Source organism: Coffea eugenioides, chromosome 5, assembly GCF_003713205.1.
Source record: "Coffea eugenioides isolate CCC68of chromosome 5, Ceug_1.0, whole genome shotgun sequence".
Classification (NCBI taxonomy): Eukaryota; Viridiplantae; Streptophyta; class Magnoliopsida; order Gentianales; family Rubiaceae; genus Coffea; species Coffea eugenioides.
This window is the reverse complement of record NC_040039.1, coordinates 47913802-47930993: the sequence shown is the minus strand read 5'-3', so window position 1 is coordinate 47930993 and position 17192 is coordinate 47913802. Positions and strand designations below refer to the sequence as shown.

Here is a 17192-nt window from a genome sequence, read left to right as displayed (position 1 = left end):
TTAAGGAACTATTACAGTTAGTTAGTTACCTAAAATGTTGAGAAGCTGTTAATTGTGCCTCTTCTTCTATCTCAGACTATGGAATGAATGATGGTGAATTCAATGTAAACCTAGGCTTTGGATAAGCAATTTCATCCAAAATTTTGGCAAGGGTAATTAAAAAAATAGAAAAAAGCTTTGCAAAAAACTATTTTATGCACGCAAAAAAAAATGTATTAGTACTATTGATTATGAAATAGACTACGACAAATTAGGGGTGGTCTATGTGACAGACAGAAAAGACTCTAATAAAAGAAAAAAAAGGAAAAGGTGAAAGGGAAAACAAAATGGAATAGCTCACATTGCTGCCGGCATTGCAATTCACAACTAGGCCCCTTTACTTTGTCTCAATTGTCGACATGCCTCAAAAGCTTCCTTGTAAGTTGTAACCCTTCCCCTCCTATCCCAGCCTTCAAAAATCCCCTCTTCCCTCTCCATCCCATCCAAACCCCCTTCACAAAACCCTACACTACAGACCAGGAAAAAAGGAAAAAAAACTTGAATTTCATTTTCTGGTTGTAATAATCATCAATGGCCAAGGCTACTGATGATTCCATCGATATAGGGAAGCTCTACGGGTACGACCATCGGCTCAGCGAGGCGAAAGACAAGTCTCAAGTTCGTTCCCAACTTCAGCGCTTTCAATTTCATCCTGTTTTGTTTCACTAGGTTTTCTTTTTTTCGTTTGTGCGGAAAAAAATTTGATTTTGGTTTTTTTTTTTTGGGAAAAACAGCATAAGGAGGACTATGAGTGCATTCTCGCGGCAGCGAACGGCTTAGTGAAGGCGAGGCAATTGGCGGCGATGCTAATACCGAAGTTCTTCAAGTATTTTCCTCAGATTTCCGAGCAAGCACTCGATCAGTATTTGTATCTCTGCGAAGATGATGAGCTAGGGGTTAGTTGTTTAACTTTTAGCTGTTGGTGGAAAATTTGGGTGATTTTCGTTGTATTTTGCCACCTGAGGAGATTTCTTAGCCACTCGAATTTACACGGATTAAATTCCTTGAAAATTTGAATTTAAGTTCAAAAGCTTAGAAGAGCTGAGGTGCTAAGGGAACTAATTAAAACGTCAAATGAAATTTTTTTTAAGGAAAGTTGCACGGATTACTCGTGTTTACCTATAGGAGCTAAAGATAGATATGGACGAGAGTGCAAATGTAAATAAAATACTTTTATTTTCCTGTTTGCAATTTTTTTTTTGTGGGGTTGGGGGGGGGGTCGTATCTCTTTGGCTAGACGTTTTAGTCAGCTCTTCTTGTCTTTGGGCGGAAACAGCTAATGGACTTTGCATTGAATACTACTACCAATTAAAGAGAGTTCTGAGTTGTATGTAGAACAAGAAGCCGGGAAAGGAAAGCAATATAGAGGTAGTAGTTCTCTAAATTTGATTTCCGTGGAAAGGTGGAGGGAGAAGGCAAAGATATCATTTCTTGCCTTTTTTTGGGGGAAAAAAGCATTACTGAGAAAATGGCAGAAATTCTACAATTTTGCCACTAGAATGAGATAATGGGTATATCATGTTACAAGTTCATCTGGTGCAGTTCAGTTCAAGATTACATGCTGACTGGCATTTATTTTGGTGAACTTTGGCATTTCACTAGTTAAGTGTAAAATCTCATGCAGGAGTTTATGTAGAATAATGTTGTGCTACTGATTTTCCTTGTATGACATGTATTACTTCTTTGAGAAGATTATCTTAAAGATTACGTGACTATGAACATTGCGTTTATGACTTTTTTGTTTCATAGGTGCGAGTTCAAGCAATCCGTGGGCTACCTCTTTTTTGCAAAGATACACCTGAACATCTGTCTAAAATTGTTGACATTCTTGCTCAGCTTCTAGTGACCGGTAAGTGTCTTTGCAAAGCTCTTTATGTTAATGGATGTCCTGGTTACTCATAAAAGCATCTTCAATATGTTCCGTAGGAGAAATTGTGGAGCGTGATGCAGTAAACAAAGCTCTGATGTCTTTGTTGCGGCAGGATACAAGAAGTAAGAATTCAGCTGTGAAGTTTATTTTTATAATTTTCTTGTTTGTTATCATGCTTCTTGTTTCAAGGCATTATAATTACCATGTACTACTCACTGGAATTTATTATTGCTGTTAGTATTTTACTTGTTCCTTACTTGTTAAAAGAAAGACATTTTCAAGTGCACAACCGTTAGAATTTAAAGGATAATAATGATAGTTCATTCAGTTCTTCTGGTTCTCTTATGGCGCACGTTCTCTTTACTTTGTTTTGATACTGTATCAGGTCTCATGCTAAGGTTCTCACATCAAACTGGGGCTGTAAATTCAGTTGGGGGAATGCTTGCTGTCCTTTATAGTCTTTTCCTTGCTTATGTAGTTTCAATCTTTAAGTTATGTCAAGCTGCCTGTTGACGTGGAAAAATCCCATGTTAAATAACATGATTGACTTCTTCATGACATACATTGTCCTTGAGTTGGTTTTTATAGCTTAGATCATTTACCATGTCTTTCTGTTTTATATAATGTTGGTCAAGCTTTTCACGGATTATTCCTTTTTCCTTTAAGTCTAGGCAGGTGACTCTGTACTCCCAAAAAACAGTAGTGTGGGGTCGTGGGTGAAGTTAGACTTAACCATTTCTATTTTGCAAGAAGCTTCTCAACATTTTGAGTTTCAGTTGAGCTGGCCTTTCTTTATTGGAAATCAGTCAATATGGATGAACATTATTTGTTACCCTTTATGTTGGATAATTGTAAGCTGAGCTACTTGTTTAATGCTTTGATTCGGAGTTTGCAATATGACTTCTCATAATAATGCTATTGCTACTGGAGACCGCAACTTGTACGAAGCTCTTTGTTTCATGGAGTTTGGGCCAAGTTTGTATAAAGTTCTTGGACTGCAAAGGCATCTAAAATTGTGAAGCTTGCATTTGTGTTTCCTAAAATTGTTTTCACATCCTTCATACCATCTGCACGTTTTTGCATTCATGAAGATTTTTGCTGTACTCAACCTAGTGCCAAGATGAGATAAAAGAGTGAAATGTTGAAGTTTAGTGCTTGTTTTCAGTCAGACAAAATTGGGGACTTCATATCTTACTCTTTTGTGCCTTTTATAGCCCTCATTGTTGGTACTGTAATGAATTTTAGTTCTGCTTTGATGGCTAATTTATATCTAAGCAAATGATTTGCTGCAGCATCCTTGACAGCTTTGTTTAAGCATGTTGGAAGCACTGAAGAACGGGGTGCTGAGGAGCCTAGCACATGGGAGAATGTTCGCGAAAAGGTTCTTGGCTTTATCAAAGAAAAGGTGATATTTTTGTAATTTCCCATATCCCAAGTATCTGATATTATGAATTTTTTTTAAAAATGTTCTTCAAAACTGAATGAGACATCAAATTTACGTACCAGGTATTTCCCCTCAAGGCTGAGTTGTTAAAACCACAGGAAGAAATGGAGAGGCATATAGTTAATTTGGTGAAACAGGTATTCAACATTTGTTAGTCCTAGTATTCCCCAAATGTTAGTTATTTTCATCAAGGAAATTGATTGTGTTTCCTGTAGGTGTTGTAAACTTGACTGGATATTTATGTTGACCTTGAAACTATGTTATTTCTTTGCAGAACTTGCAAGATGTGACGGCAGGTGAGTTTAAAATGTTCGTGGACTTTTTGAAGAGCTTGAGCTTATTTGGACAGAATGCTTCGGCTGAACATGTTCAAGAATTGGTTGAGATCATCGAGGGTCAAGCTGATCTAGATGCTATATTTGACGTAAGTGCTTATTTTTAGTTTTGAATTGATTGTTTCAGGTCCATGCTCTATTATCTTTTGTTTTTGCATTATGTAATTTTGGATGTGGTCTATCTTTCATGTGGTTTCATGTGTTTATATTGCAATAAGTTTTGCTTAAAGTTGTGCTGTTCTTTTAGTTTTTTTTTTAATTCCATTAATTTTCTATTTTTGAAGTTTTTACTTTTTTAATGCAAAAGATATCTACTTTGCTGCAAGTATAAATTAAAGGTAATTGTTTGTATTGGTACTGAAGCTATAAATTTGATTTGTCATGGCCTCACACTGCATGTTTGATTTTTTACCCTTGGGATTTTGCTTTCATTTTGATTGTCTGACGATCGCACTACTTAATGTCCTCTTTCATATTCACCCCTTTGAGTGAAATATGTCTTATTTGTGTTTGTAAGCTTTTGCCTTGAATTTTATTTAGGTCCAAATCTGACATGTTTCTTCCTTTTGTCCTCCCTACTCTCTCTATCTCTCAGGTCTCAGATGTTGATCATATAGAACGATTCATATCTTGCCTTCGTATGGCCCTTCCTTTATTCGTTGTATGTACCATGCCTCTATTCTATATGCATTCCACTTTATCATATTCTGAGTACAAATCGTGTTAATCTTACTTTTTATAATAGAGGGGTGCATCAAGCAGCAAGTTCATTAATTATCTGAGCAAACAAATTGTACCTATTTTTGACAAGGTAAGCAGTATGATACAATGGCACAGACTTATCTTTTTTTTGGCTTTGAATGAGCAGCTTATAACATGTCATTCTCCGCCTTTGGTGTCTAGAATGTCTGGAGGGCACTCTTTCTCTCCCTTCAACTTTCTTCTTGTATTTGTCAGAGCATCTTTTGCATCTGTATACTCATTTATCTCTCTCTGTGTGGTTTGTATGTTTTGTTGTTTTCCTTGATTCTGGCTATTCATTCCTCATCACATCACAATCACATCAATAGAAACGAGACAGCCTGCTTTTTATTTTTTATTTTTTCTTGCCATCTACTTGTTTATGAAAGTTTTGGATAAGGACCGTAGCAGCATTCACAATGAATTTTGAGAATGATTTAATTGTGCTTTGTGCTCTCTTTTTCTCTGTTTCATTATTATGAGTTTGAAGCTATCAGTGCAACTAAACAATTGTATTCCTGTCAGCTTCCAGAAAAATGGACGCTGGACCTGCTCAAGACCTTGGCCGAATGCTCACTTTATGCGACACCACAAGATTCTCGTCAATTTCTTCCATCAGTTGTTCAACTTCTTAAGGTACTCTTTTGGATGAGAACCCCTCTTGTAATTGTCATTGATTAGGTTAATTTCATCAGTGAAGTATCAAAGCATTGCTTTGCTGTTACTTGTTCTCACGACAAGCACTTTTTGAAAAATGTTTATATAAATGAAATGTGCTTTTTCATAACAATGCCCTCTTGTTAATTTTCTTTGAGACAAAATACCATTTGAAATATATAAATAGCTATCTTTCATGAACCTGTTTATAAGGCACTTTACAAAAGCTAAAGCTTACTAACACAGACCCAATATGTAATATGTTTTGAGAGATTAAAAATGAATAACTGGACCTTTTGAACCAACCATTACTCATAGATTTTTGTATACATATTGACTCCACCCCTACGGTTTTCCCTCTTAGAAATACATGGTTCGGAGGAAGATTGAAGAGATGAATTTCACATATATTGAGTGCCTGTTGTATGCTTTTCACCATTTTGCTCACAAGGTAAGATAAATTTTGTTTTTGCGTAATGCCTTTTTTTTTTTTCGCTTTAATTGTAAATTGTAGTCAAACTTATTATGATATTACTTTGGTTTCTGTAGACTCCTAATGCCACCAACAGTCTTTGTGGCTACAAGATAGTCACTGGACAGCCATCTGATAGACTTGGGGAAGATTTTTCAGAGCAGTTTAAAGACTTCACAGAAAGGTGCTGTATGGTTATAGCCATATATTGTTCTGTTGCTGTTGTTCATCTAAATATGAAAAGTTTTGGCTGTTAGACTGTTAGAAGAGAAGTATATTGGAATTATATTAGAGTTCCTATGGAGAATTTCAAAAGATTGAGAGTTTTTTTAGCTTATAGCAGTCTGTGTAGGTTGTCTCCTTTATCCCTCAATTCCCCTTCCCACTTCCTCAATCCTCTGCGGAATTAGGTGGGAACATGTGGGTATGATGCTTTTTACATACTTTTTACATATTTGGTCAGTTGATGGGGGTCTTGCTTGGAAGTCAATTTCATGCTCTTAATTTATCTGACACTTACTGCATGGCATCTGAATGGGTAATTTAGGCTTCATTAATTTTTATCATATTTGGGTCTCCATATGGTATGCAAAAATTGGTCGTCTTTACTTGTTATAATTGTCAATAAATCATTATCATCACAATTTATTTTAAGCATGAAAGCGACAAATACTATACTAAATGTTTGTGGTTTATTTATGTATTTTCGTAAAAAGCATGAGATTGACATGTCTAGAGTTGATGATGAGACAGATTGAGCACCATTGAAGATTTAACCAGATCCATGATAAAGAAGTTAACTCAAGGGATGGATGATCAAAACAAAGCAATGAAAGCTGCTAAAACAGAGGAAGAAAAAGATGATATTGTGAGTTTATGTCTGCTCCTCATTCTTTCCTTTAAAAATATTACTGCCACCATGACTGCTTTTTTAACTTACTGGTGGTTCATATACTCTCTAAATTCTCACTTACATCAATTCATCTGCTTGACCATTACCTGCAGAAGACACAAAAGCAGAGTGCTACCTCTGGGCTCAAAAGTTGCAATAACATATTGGCAATGGCTCAGGTGAATGCAATTCCTTTGTCTGCAATTTCTTTTCTGAATTATTGTGTTCTTTGGAGCTAATTTTTTCAACTCTCTAGCCCCTGCATTCCAAATCACCTTCCTTTATTGGGGATCAGAAAATCAACTTGTCATGGAAGGAATTAGCTAAACCATCAGTTTTACCAACTGCTGCTGCTGCTGGGTAAGAGATAACGCACTATTCTGCTTGGAACTGTGGCTATTGCATTACCATTGTTGATTATGCTGAAGCTAATTCTCTCTTCATCTTGTGGTGAATTCAACTTGGTACTGGCAGTCAAAAGCGAACTGCTGCTGCTGTTAATGGAGTCAACACTAGTTCAATGAAAAAGGGTCGAGGAGCTGGTGGCTTTCAGAACCAACTTCTAAACAAGGCATTTGAAGGTTTGTCTAGTGGTGGCAGAGGTGGAAGAAACAGAGGTTGGCAGGGACGTGGCAGAGGAAGGGGTCTTCGCTAAAGAAGCCTTCCTTTTGTAAGATTTATCACCTATCAAAGAACATAATACCATTTTTCTCAGTAGGATCTGGGCTGTTTTTTATCATATCATTGTAGGTTTAAGCTAACTTGCATTTAGTTATAGCTGATCCATTCTGACAAGTCCTTCTTGTTCTCCCTCCCTTCCCACACTTGCAAATACCCTACAAAGTCATCTGTATCTCCTGATTGACGCAGAAATCCTACAGATTAAATGTTGTTTTTTAGTGCTTAGAGATTGACCATATTTTTTTCCCCTGGCTGTTTTTCTGTCTATTTCTGATTCAATACTACTATCTGCTGCACAGTGATTTTCATTTCCAAATTTGTTGAAATGCTGTATGCGATAATAGATTCATAGTCAGTTGTCAATAGTGGTTTAATTGTCTTCGGTTCTACTGGAATTTGTCAACACACTGATGTCGGTAAAGAAATATCCACTTTGACGTCAGATGAGTTTGGCGGTTTTTTTTTTTTTTTTTTTTTTAAAATTTTTTCCTGTGACTACCTTTTTCTCCTTTTTCAATCAGTGTGTGATATTGGTTTGTCAATTACGTGATTGACGTGGGACAAGCACGTTTCATGTTTTAGGCCATTTATAGCTGAAACCCGGACTGGGTGTAAGTGGCTTTAAGTAGTTGTGAGCTACATTTTTCTTATTCTTGAGGAAGGCTTTAAAGAAGCAAGGGAAAACATTGGCTACAGAAGCAATACATAGCTGCAAAGTTGTAATCAAAAGATGTTTCGTGTGGAATCTGGCAGCTGAACCAGGGTTGATGCCCCAAAGCGGTTGCAGGAATTTTTGTAGTTCAGATGGTGAATCAAGGCAGGTGCTTTGGATTGGAAAGTGAGGGATTGAGACTTGCAATCTACGTAGTCATCCTTTATCAAGACCGTTCAGTTCCTTATGCCAGCATTGTAAAATTTTCTCCTTGATAGCAGTGGAGGGGTGGAATTTAAGAAGCGATAAGAAAGAGGGGGAGTTAAAACTCAATACTTGGAAGTTTCGGAATTTCAATTTCAACCATTAGATAAGGTCTTCCTGAGATTGCTACACTTACGGGAAACATCAGGAAATGAAGATGAAGAAATATGGTAAAGCAAGTTGACAGAACACCGAGGGATGAGGACCCTGGTGTCCTCCACCACAAACTACTAGTATTTAATCGTAATGTGTAAGTTGTAGACTTCTAGTCCCCTTTGCTGGGCATTTGCATTGTGGGTTTTTGAAAGCAAAACAGGTAGGGTCTTTCGTGGCTCCTCCCTCCCACGTGCAATAGTTCTTCTCATATTAAGAAAAGTCAGTCCTACAATCTCCTTTATTTCCTGTACGGAACCTTGGAATTTTTTGGGATCCCAAAATTAAGATAAAAGACAATTATGGAGAGTGACATTAGCTGATTTTTGGGTAAGAATCTTTGATTCTTTGTTGCTAATATTGGGTGGTGCCTTGATTGTGATTGTGTCAATGCATTCACATGTTTAATAACCCTTTGGATTGGCATCCACATATTACGGGAGGAACAATGACATGATATGTGGTCCGGTTGGTATTACCCTTAAACGTCCTAATTAGTTACAATAGCATTGGAATGCCCATTACCCAATGATATTTGAGGCCTTGTTTCCATTAATGCAATTTGGTAAATCTATGAGGACCATAAAAAATCAAAACCAGAGGGACTGAAGCAGAATAATGATTGTGCAAGACTGCGGTACTTAGAAGTACTTAAGCTCTCTCGGAACTTTTTCGCTAATCATTAGAATTCTTCGAAGTGTACTTGATTAAGAAAAAAAATCACCATTAATTAATTAATGGCTTGATGGAGGCTACCAAGAACCTTATCAAGGAAGAGAGAGAGAGAGAAGCAAATGGGACCTATGCCCTCCATGTGAGTCTGATTTGGGGACAAAGCGAAGAAAGGTGTTGTTTTTGGGGTTCTTAAAAAGAGTTCACATGGGGGAGGAAGACATTGTGCTCGCTCACACCCTTCCTTTTCTTTCACAGCTCATCCTCCTCTAGATTGCTATTATGCTCCCACTCTTCCACCGTCCATTATTTTTATCCGACTGCCTCCTCCGGCCTTCTCATGGATGGCTCCTGCACGAGCCCATTCAATTGTATAGTTGTAGGCAGCTACAAGAACTTTGCAGAATTTTTTTTTTTTTTTCACGTTCAGTTATTCTAAAGCGAAATTTGCCAGTAATAGTCATCATCAAAGATATTAGTGCAAAAAAAAGGTGAGAAGGCATTTAAACCAAGTTGTATGACTTAGGCCCCGTTTGGCAAATGAGTTTTTTGAGTGTTTGTCTAAAACTTTACTGTAATTTACGGTAGAAATTGTAAGAAAAAATTTTAAAGTGTGTAAATTTTTGGATGTTTTGAAGTGTATAGTTTAAAAATTTTGAGAAATTTTTTGAAATTACTGTAACTAAAGTTGTTAAAAAACTTGTAGCAGACAAACTTGACAAAAAACTTGCTTGCCAAACAGGCCGTTAGTTTGACATTTGATCAAGGAGGAGAACAAAAGATTGAAGTGGATACACGTAATCCACATTTTTATATATAATAACAAAATGTACACCGTAATAACTTCGATCATAATCCAATCTAAACATATTCAATCGAATTTCTAGAGCTCAAAAGTCATCTTTCCTAATCAATGAATAGTAACTTAATAAAAAAAGGATTAATCATCTAATATACTGACAGTGTATACACTTTCACCATTGAATGCATGACACATAATCCAAATGATGAAAGTGTATACACTGTCGGTGTATATAAGATTTACTCGTTAAAAAAAATACCTTCGTCACATATTCAAAGGCTAATATTACAGTTATGAATGGATCTGTGTCTAACAGATGTCTTCATTGATTAAGATGATGTAGTATTGCATGTATTTATCATCTAATTATTGAGAGGCTAAGGGATGATGCGTTGGAACCGCCCAAGAAATAAAAACTCCTATATGAATGATCCTCTCCCCTATCATATGTGATCTTGAATTTGCATGCTAGTAATAATTTTAATGGAGCTGAGGGTCATAGCCCATGGGTCACATTGGCACGTGGTGGCTGATTCCTCCTCCAGTTATTAAACTTACCACTGCGACTTTCGTGTGAAATCCCTCCCAAATAGCTGTAGCTAGCTGTCCCAATCCCACCATCCCATGTGCTTTCCCCGGTCTCAACCTTCCCTACCCATCCCCTCCCCCTCCTTCCCCAACCCCTCCAAAATCTCTGGGCCTTCAAATTAGTACCACCACCAACAGTTAACCAACGTTACCTACAAAAAACCAGAACCATTGCAAAATGTCCTATTATTGCACCACTTTTTGACCTCCCCCTTCGTTCCAAATCCAATCCCAATTCCCAACCCATATATATACCGTTCACCACCCCTTCCTAAATTTTCTCAGGACTCAATCCGTGAATTTCTACCCAAGATCTTGTGTCATCAAATCAGTCCCTAATTGTAGTAATTCGATTCTTTTCTTTCTTTTTTGTTTGGCCAAATTTTACACATTAATGCATGGCGCAGCTTCCGCCAAAAGTTCCATCCATGACACAAAATTGGTATCCTTCCTTCCCTTTCCAGATGATGCCATTGCCTCCTCCTCCAACAACTGCCCAGCAGAATTCTTGGGTTGATGAATTCCTAGACTTCTCGTCCGCTCGGAGGAGCTCTCACCGGAGGTCCGTGAGCGATTCCGTTGCCTTCGTGGAGGCTCCATTCGTCGAAGAATGCAGAAACGCTGATAATCCAACAAACATCAGTGTTACATGCAACGGTCATAATTTTGATGGATTGGATGATGAGCAACTCAGGAACATGTTCTCGGACGATATTGCCACCAAGGAGCTTCCGCCTTTGTCATCATCCGATCCAGCCAGCACTAATCCGTCCACCCCATCTGATCAAAACAGCGAAAATGATGAGAAGAATGCAGCAGCTCAAGAAAACCAAAATTTGCAGCCAAAAAATGAGCCAGGTGAAGTGGACATCTCAACCAAACGGGAAACAGAAACACAAACGGAATCCCCAGCCAATCCTTCCGCAGATGCTATTGTCGATCCGAAGAGAATAAAAAGGTAAATTCTTGACGGCCCTCGTCTTAAAACTACCAAAACGTCATCTCACAATTATGTATATACATCTATATCCAACGTCAAGGTGTAATTTTTATCGTGCATGGACTGTATATTTTCAGATTTTCTTTTACTGTTAACTAAAGTAGCTTTTGTTTGCATTTATAATGATCAGAATTCTTGCTAATCGCCAATCAGCTCAGAGATCAAGAGTAAGGAAGCTGCAATACATTTCAGAGCTTGAAAGGAGTGTCACAACACTGCAGGTATATATATATATATATATCTTTACAATAAAGCTTCAAAATTAGTTCTTTTATCTTCTTATACTGATTGATTAACTTTTGTCGACTTTAATGAGTCTTCTTGTGTATTTCTGGTGGGTTATGCAGACAGAAGTATCGGCATTATCTCCAAGGGTTGCATTCTTGGATCATCAGAGATTGATTCTTAATGTTGATAATAGTGCTCTTAAGCAACGCATTGCTGCTCTAGCTCAAGATAAAATTTTCAAAGATGGTAAGAGCTCAAATTTACCATTTGACTGCCCATTTTCTGCTATGTGATAGCTGATAGTTTCTTATTTTACGAGCCCAACAAAGTTTTCATAATCGATGAAGGTTCCATCTATGCTTTGTAGTAAAGAAGCCAGATGGACTTGCATGTACCCAAGTTAAAAATCCCTCGCACTTTTAACGTCATTAATTAACATATATTACTCTTATTATACTGACACAACAAGTCAATTAATCACATTTTCAATTCAAATTCCAATGAGGAAAATATTGAATAATGCATCATATATATGTAGTAGTTAAGTGACTTAACTTTGACGTGAAGACATCACATATATTTTTTACACACTAAGATAGATCTAGGCTACATGCATATATATAGGTGACACAATACAACAGGATTTTGCTAGTAGTGTAGTTTTTACCTTTCTTGGTTTTGGTAAGAGCGTTTTAGTCAACTTTTTATTGTTGATTAAGAGTAATTTGCTACTGTGTGCACTTACACAGCCCATCAAGAAGCATTGAGGAAAGAGATAGAGAGATTAAGGCACATATATCATGAGCAGAACATGCAGATGATGTCTAAGAAAGCCGCTGATGAAGCATCCCCGCTACCGCTACCACAACCAAACCTTAACAGGAGTGGTGGTACGGACCAAGAATAGTTCCTCTTGTAATTATGGAGAATTGGAGAAGAGGAGGAGATGATAGAGCTTAGTAGAGGACCCAAAGTGATGAGAGGCCATGGTTCAATCAGCCAACCTGCTCAATCACGTGATGTGTTCTACCCTTCCAGTGTTAACAAGTGGACCCTTAGACAAAGCTTGCTGGAGTGGGGATTGGAACTTTTTTTTTTTTTTTGCTTTTCTTCCCACCCTTCTTTCCCTACTTTTGGGTGATTGTGTTAGAGATTTATATGTGTGCGCTCTTAGCTAGGATGGCATGCATGGTGATAAAATGATTTCACAAAATGATTTTGTTCTTTTTTTTTTTTGTTATATACATATATATGTATAACATTAGGAAATGGTCACCACTACCTCAAATTTGTATGGATTTATTTGGGTAGTTGGTCGCTTGCTGAATTGCAAGAAAAAAAAAAAAAAAGTGATGAAAGCTTTGATTGGCTTCGTTTGTGATCCTTAACCCTTTTAAATTGTTCATCATCCGCCTGTTTCCCTTTTCGTTTGTTTCAACTTTTGGGGATAAAGATGATGGATATGTAGGGTTGTAAACTATTATGGGGTTGCAGAAAGAAGTGGGAATGTCAGAGTAGGATTAGAAATTTAGCTTTTGGAGATTATTTTTTTTTTATAAAGAAAAAATTTATTCTGGTATTGTAATCTTGGATGCCTTCTGGTTATTATTTCCACCCTGGTATCATGAAAATAGAAGGGGGGGAAAAATGGAGAAATCTTTTGTTTGCTTGTGAAATTTACAATAATGTATATGTCTTTTTCATTTTTAATACAGTTATCATTAATTCATTGTGCTGAGGATCTCCGCAGATTGTTGGTATTATTTTATTATGCAGGTAACGGATCATCTCCGCATGTTTCTTTGACTCCGTTTAGCCCACCCCTCAAAATCCACTATTAGGCCCTCTTTGAAATCAAGGATGATTTTACGGCCCAATCTGAACCCTTCCCCTTCTCAAACAAATCCTGAATCCAATTCCTGTCGGGCCCGATATGTCGCTTTGTAGTCGTGTTTCATTACAAGTTGCAATGGTGGATAATTTGTGAATACTCCGTAAGTATCCTATAATTTTACAAGGTTGTCATCAGTTCTTAGTGCTAATCATTTTATTGAAAAGAAAATTACAATCATAATTTCCGAGAAAAAAAAACCACAAATTACAGCGTTGATATTTAAACATTGAACGAGATGATGATTGGAAATCTAAAATTACATTAGCAGCACAAACTCTGTACATGAATACTTTCATAACTTTGTATAGTGTATATTGTATGGGGATGGGGCGAGCATATGCTCCCCCACCCGATTTTTTGGCAGGGAAAAAATCCCCATCCCATTTCTATCCCCACAGGAATTTGCCCTGTTCTCATCCCTAAACATGACTTGAAGCATCTACGGGGGTTTCAGCAAGGCTAACATTTCTTGGAAATTGGGCTTTTTTATTCCTCCAGTGTTTCAGCACCAACAGAATTAGCAGCCAGATTCGTTTATGTTCACGCATAGCAGTGTTGTCCACCTTAAATTTGGAATGAACAAAGTATATTGCCAGGGCTGCTGTTGATGTTCCTCCTGTAAACATGAATAGTATGTAGAAGCTGCTGGGGCTTAGCCTTAGAGTTTCACTCTCTGATTCAATCTCCACACATTTCTCAAGAGCTGTCATATTGTCCTCCAATTCTTTTAGCCTCCCGCTTTCAAACACCTTCAGCAACGCTTCATCCATGTCCGCAATCAGTGGAGATCCTTTAGAAAATGCCTGAGACAAACATGTCCACAAACATTGCCCTCAAATTATTTGAATTAACTGTACAGATTATAGAGTATCTTATATAAGATGCTAATTGTCAAGATTTTGAAAGTATGTTCTGCCCTTTAGTATGCCATGTAACCTAAATAGACAGATAGGAAAAGAGCATTACAAATCCATAACCTCCAGCTTTGTATGTTGGACCTGCTGTCATAAAGCTCTTGCAGTATTTGGCAAGGAAAACTTTAGAAGTAGGAACCTCAAGAAATGCTCCAGCAATTCTACCATTCTTAAGATCTTCAGCACATTCTTCGAATGATGAAAAATTCTTGATGTTGTTTGGATTGAAGTGTAAGACATTCAATAGATAAGTTCTGACAAAAGCTTTCGAGGAGTGCCCAATTACTGCATTGCTATTTCTTAGTGTCTCAATGTTTGCCACCTTAGGTTCAAGCCTAGGGAGAGTTAGCATGCTGGTTAGACTTGCCGTGTAGCTTTGTGATATGATAACTGCAACAAACAACCACACCACTGTTGCCATCCGTGACAAGTTGCTATGCAGCCTATCACCTGTGCTTGAGGTGAAAATTTATTACTATCATGAAATTGTTATGTGTTTCTTGTTGCAATCAATTGATTTCAAGAAAGTTACCGTGTAACGAGAATAGTGTCGCAAAGGCCAACCAGAGCAGTGTTCCCATCTGATTCAGAGGGGATCCTTTGAGTTCTGGGCAGTAATTTCGTTCTATCATCCATATGACAAAACCATTATAGATATGTACTAATGCTGTAAGCAGCCACATTGCACTTGTGAACGGCTCCAGGAACAGCCAACCTTTCTTAGATTGTGATTGAGTAGGGACTATCAACACTAGGCCTGATTCAGTGTGAGGTTGAGTGAAGTCTGCATTTACATATCGCTCAGATACAATTGCTATGTCACCGACTGCTGCATCAAAGTTCTGCATGCAAGTGTTGAAATTACTGTTAGATTCTGCCACCAATAAAAGAGAACCTTATTGGAGATAGGAGCAGTTCATTTTTAATGAGTCTAATGTTAATGAATTTTTGTACAGAATTCTGAGTAATTCAAGTATCCAGTTCCGTACAGCTCCTGACATTCTGACTCTGCAATTTCCTCAGTGACACTTTGAAATTTAATACAGTTCCATTTGGGATAACGTTAAAAAAGTTCGTTCTCAATTACAAAGAACAAAAAATTCTTACCTTTAGTCGAACTTGCTCCACCAGAGCATCATAGGTGCCCTCAAAAGGAATGAAATCACAGCCTAGAAAATACGGCAAATTCTTGACAGATTCTCTGAATACATCAATTGAAAAACCTGAGAAAGAGTAACCCTTCGTAATAGGATCAATTTCCACTTTCACAAAATACTTGACAAGGGGTGCACTGGGCACGCCAATTCTTAAATGAGTGGAGGAGACTGTTGGGATGTCCCATCCTTTAGGAGTATCTGGAGGTCCTCCAGGCCAAAATAACTGTCCCAAAACTTCCATAGAGACATTCCATTGGGCTGTCTCATCAACAGACATAGAAAATCCTTTGCCGTATGACCAGAATCCAACTTCTCGATAACTCCTTCCTATAACATTAGTAATTTGAAATACATTTGCCGGAGCTAATCTTTGCTCAGAAAAGTGAATTTTTCCACTTACTCCAGGGAAATCTGCCGTTGAAATTTTGTCAAGAAGAAGTTGGTGATTGATGTTGCCTTCCTGCAGTGCTAAAGCCACTGTCCAGATGGCATCATAGGCTTCCAGTGCAGAATTGCCAGGCTCATGGTTCTTCTCTTCAGGGTGCTTCAAGCCAAATTTGTATTGAAACCTTTGGTAGAAATCCTGATACTTCTGCCCTTTGTCATCATAGTAGCTTTTTATTCCAAGTACACCTTGCATTGATGAAATCGTAGAGGCATCCATGGAATGGACAAGGCTTGTTAGACTGTCTGTAGTGATCCATACATAGCCTCGTTCCATCATCTTCTTCTCCTTGACCATGTTAAATAAGCGTACCCCAAGGGCCAAAGTGACATGAACTACAAAGACTCTACACTGGTCTCTTTTGAGCATATGGAGCTCTTCAGACAGTGTTGAAGCATTAGCAAGAGATGGAAGGGCAGTCAAGTGGCTGATTTGAGCTCCAACTTCTTTCAAGGCATCATAGAGATGAGGTGTAATTCCATCTGCAGAAGAATCTATGTCCTCATATATGACATTAACCCGGCGCCATCCCCAAGATTGGACAATGGCAGCAACTGCTTTCATTTGTAAATTTTTGCTGGGAGAGGCTTGAACTAGGAATGGCCAACGTTTTGTCCCCCATGAAGGACACGAGTCAGCTAAAGATAGAATGGGAACATCAAATTGAGTGCCAACCTCGGCAACTGAGAATGTTTCTTCCCCTGACCCTGGTCCCAAGATAGCTAGGGCTTGCTTCTTCTTGATAAGATGTCGAGCTGCAAACTTAAGATTGTTAATCAAAACTCTATTTAATTATTAGATAGCTGTTCGTTTTGCAATTTGTTTACTTTTTGTCTGAGCTGAACCAATCAATAAGTACAAAAAAAAAAAAATTCAAGATAATCCAAAGTATTACCGGCGAGAACTGCCTGTACAGCTTCTCCTTGAGAATTTTTCAGTAGCAGAGTTAAACGTTGTCTTGTCTGGTTGCGTACATCTTCAGCAGCCATCTGCATTGCTACTGCTTCTTCTTTACCTATTCGAGCACTCAAGTCCACAATGGCACCGACGTCTATGCCTTTGACAGCCTCGACATTTTCTGTTTTCGAATTATGCATACCTCCATTGGCCATGCAAATTTGATCAAGATTGCTAATGGCCAAGGCGGAAAGGAGGAGTAGAAGAAGATCGGCATACGTGGGAGCCATTGAATAGAGCTGGTTTTACCTCAGACTCTACAGTCCACACTTAACATCTCCTATATTTATCCACAGGTATTGGAGAATGATTCGTTTGTTGATTGTTCAAAGGAT

General features: G+C 37.9%; 3 protein-coding genes across 3 annotated transcripts; 2 read left to right on the top strand and 1 right to left on the bottom strand.

Annotated features, from left to right (window-relative positions):
- The first annotated feature begins 446 nt into the window (after window positions 1-446).
- On the top strand, window positions 447-7486 carry LOC113770479 (apoptosis inhibitor 5-like protein API5). Its single transcript, XM_027314947.1, has 16 exons — window positions 447-657; window positions 774-935; window positions 1789-1888; window positions 1966-2031; window positions 3202-3314; window positions 3416-3490; window positions 3628-3777; window positions 4284-4349; window positions 4434-4499; window positions 4955-5065; window positions 5451-5537; window positions 5636-5742; window positions 6312-6426; window positions 6564-6629; window positions 6707-6810; window positions 6925-7486. Exons 1-16 carry the CDS (start codon window positions 571-573, stop codon window positions 7103-7105), a joined length of 1656 nt encoding a protein of 551 aa, XP_027170748.1. The 5' UTR covers window positions 447-570; the 3' UTR covers window positions 7106-7486.
- A 3005-nt stretch (window positions 7487-10491) lies between these two features.
- On the top strand, window positions 10492-13107 carry LOC113770972 (basic leucine zipper 61-like). The gene is made up of 4 exons (XM_027315605.1): window positions 10492-11220; window positions 11393-11483; window positions 11610-11736; window positions 12240-13107. The coding sequence occupies exons 1-4, from the start codon at window positions 10661-10663 to the stop codon at window positions 12395-12397; spliced, it is 936 nt and encodes a 311-aa protein (XP_027171406.1). The 5' UTR covers window positions 10492-10660; the 3' UTR covers window positions 12398-13107.
- A 647-nt stretch (window positions 13108-13754) lies between these two features.
- On the bottom strand, window positions 13755-17087 carry LOC113771905 (glutamate receptor 2.7-like). The gene is made up of 5 exons (XM_027316453.1): window positions 16796-17087; window positions 15406-16655; window positions 14831-15140; window positions 14351-14748; window positions 13755-14187 (listed from the first exon to the last, which is right to left on the bottom strand). The coding sequence occupies exons 1-5, from the start codon at window positions 17085-17087 to the stop codon at window positions 13804-13806; spliced, it is 2634 nt and encodes an 877-aa protein (XP_027172254.1). The 3' UTR covers window positions 13755-13803.
- Window positions 17088-17192: the final 105 nt, after the last annotated feature.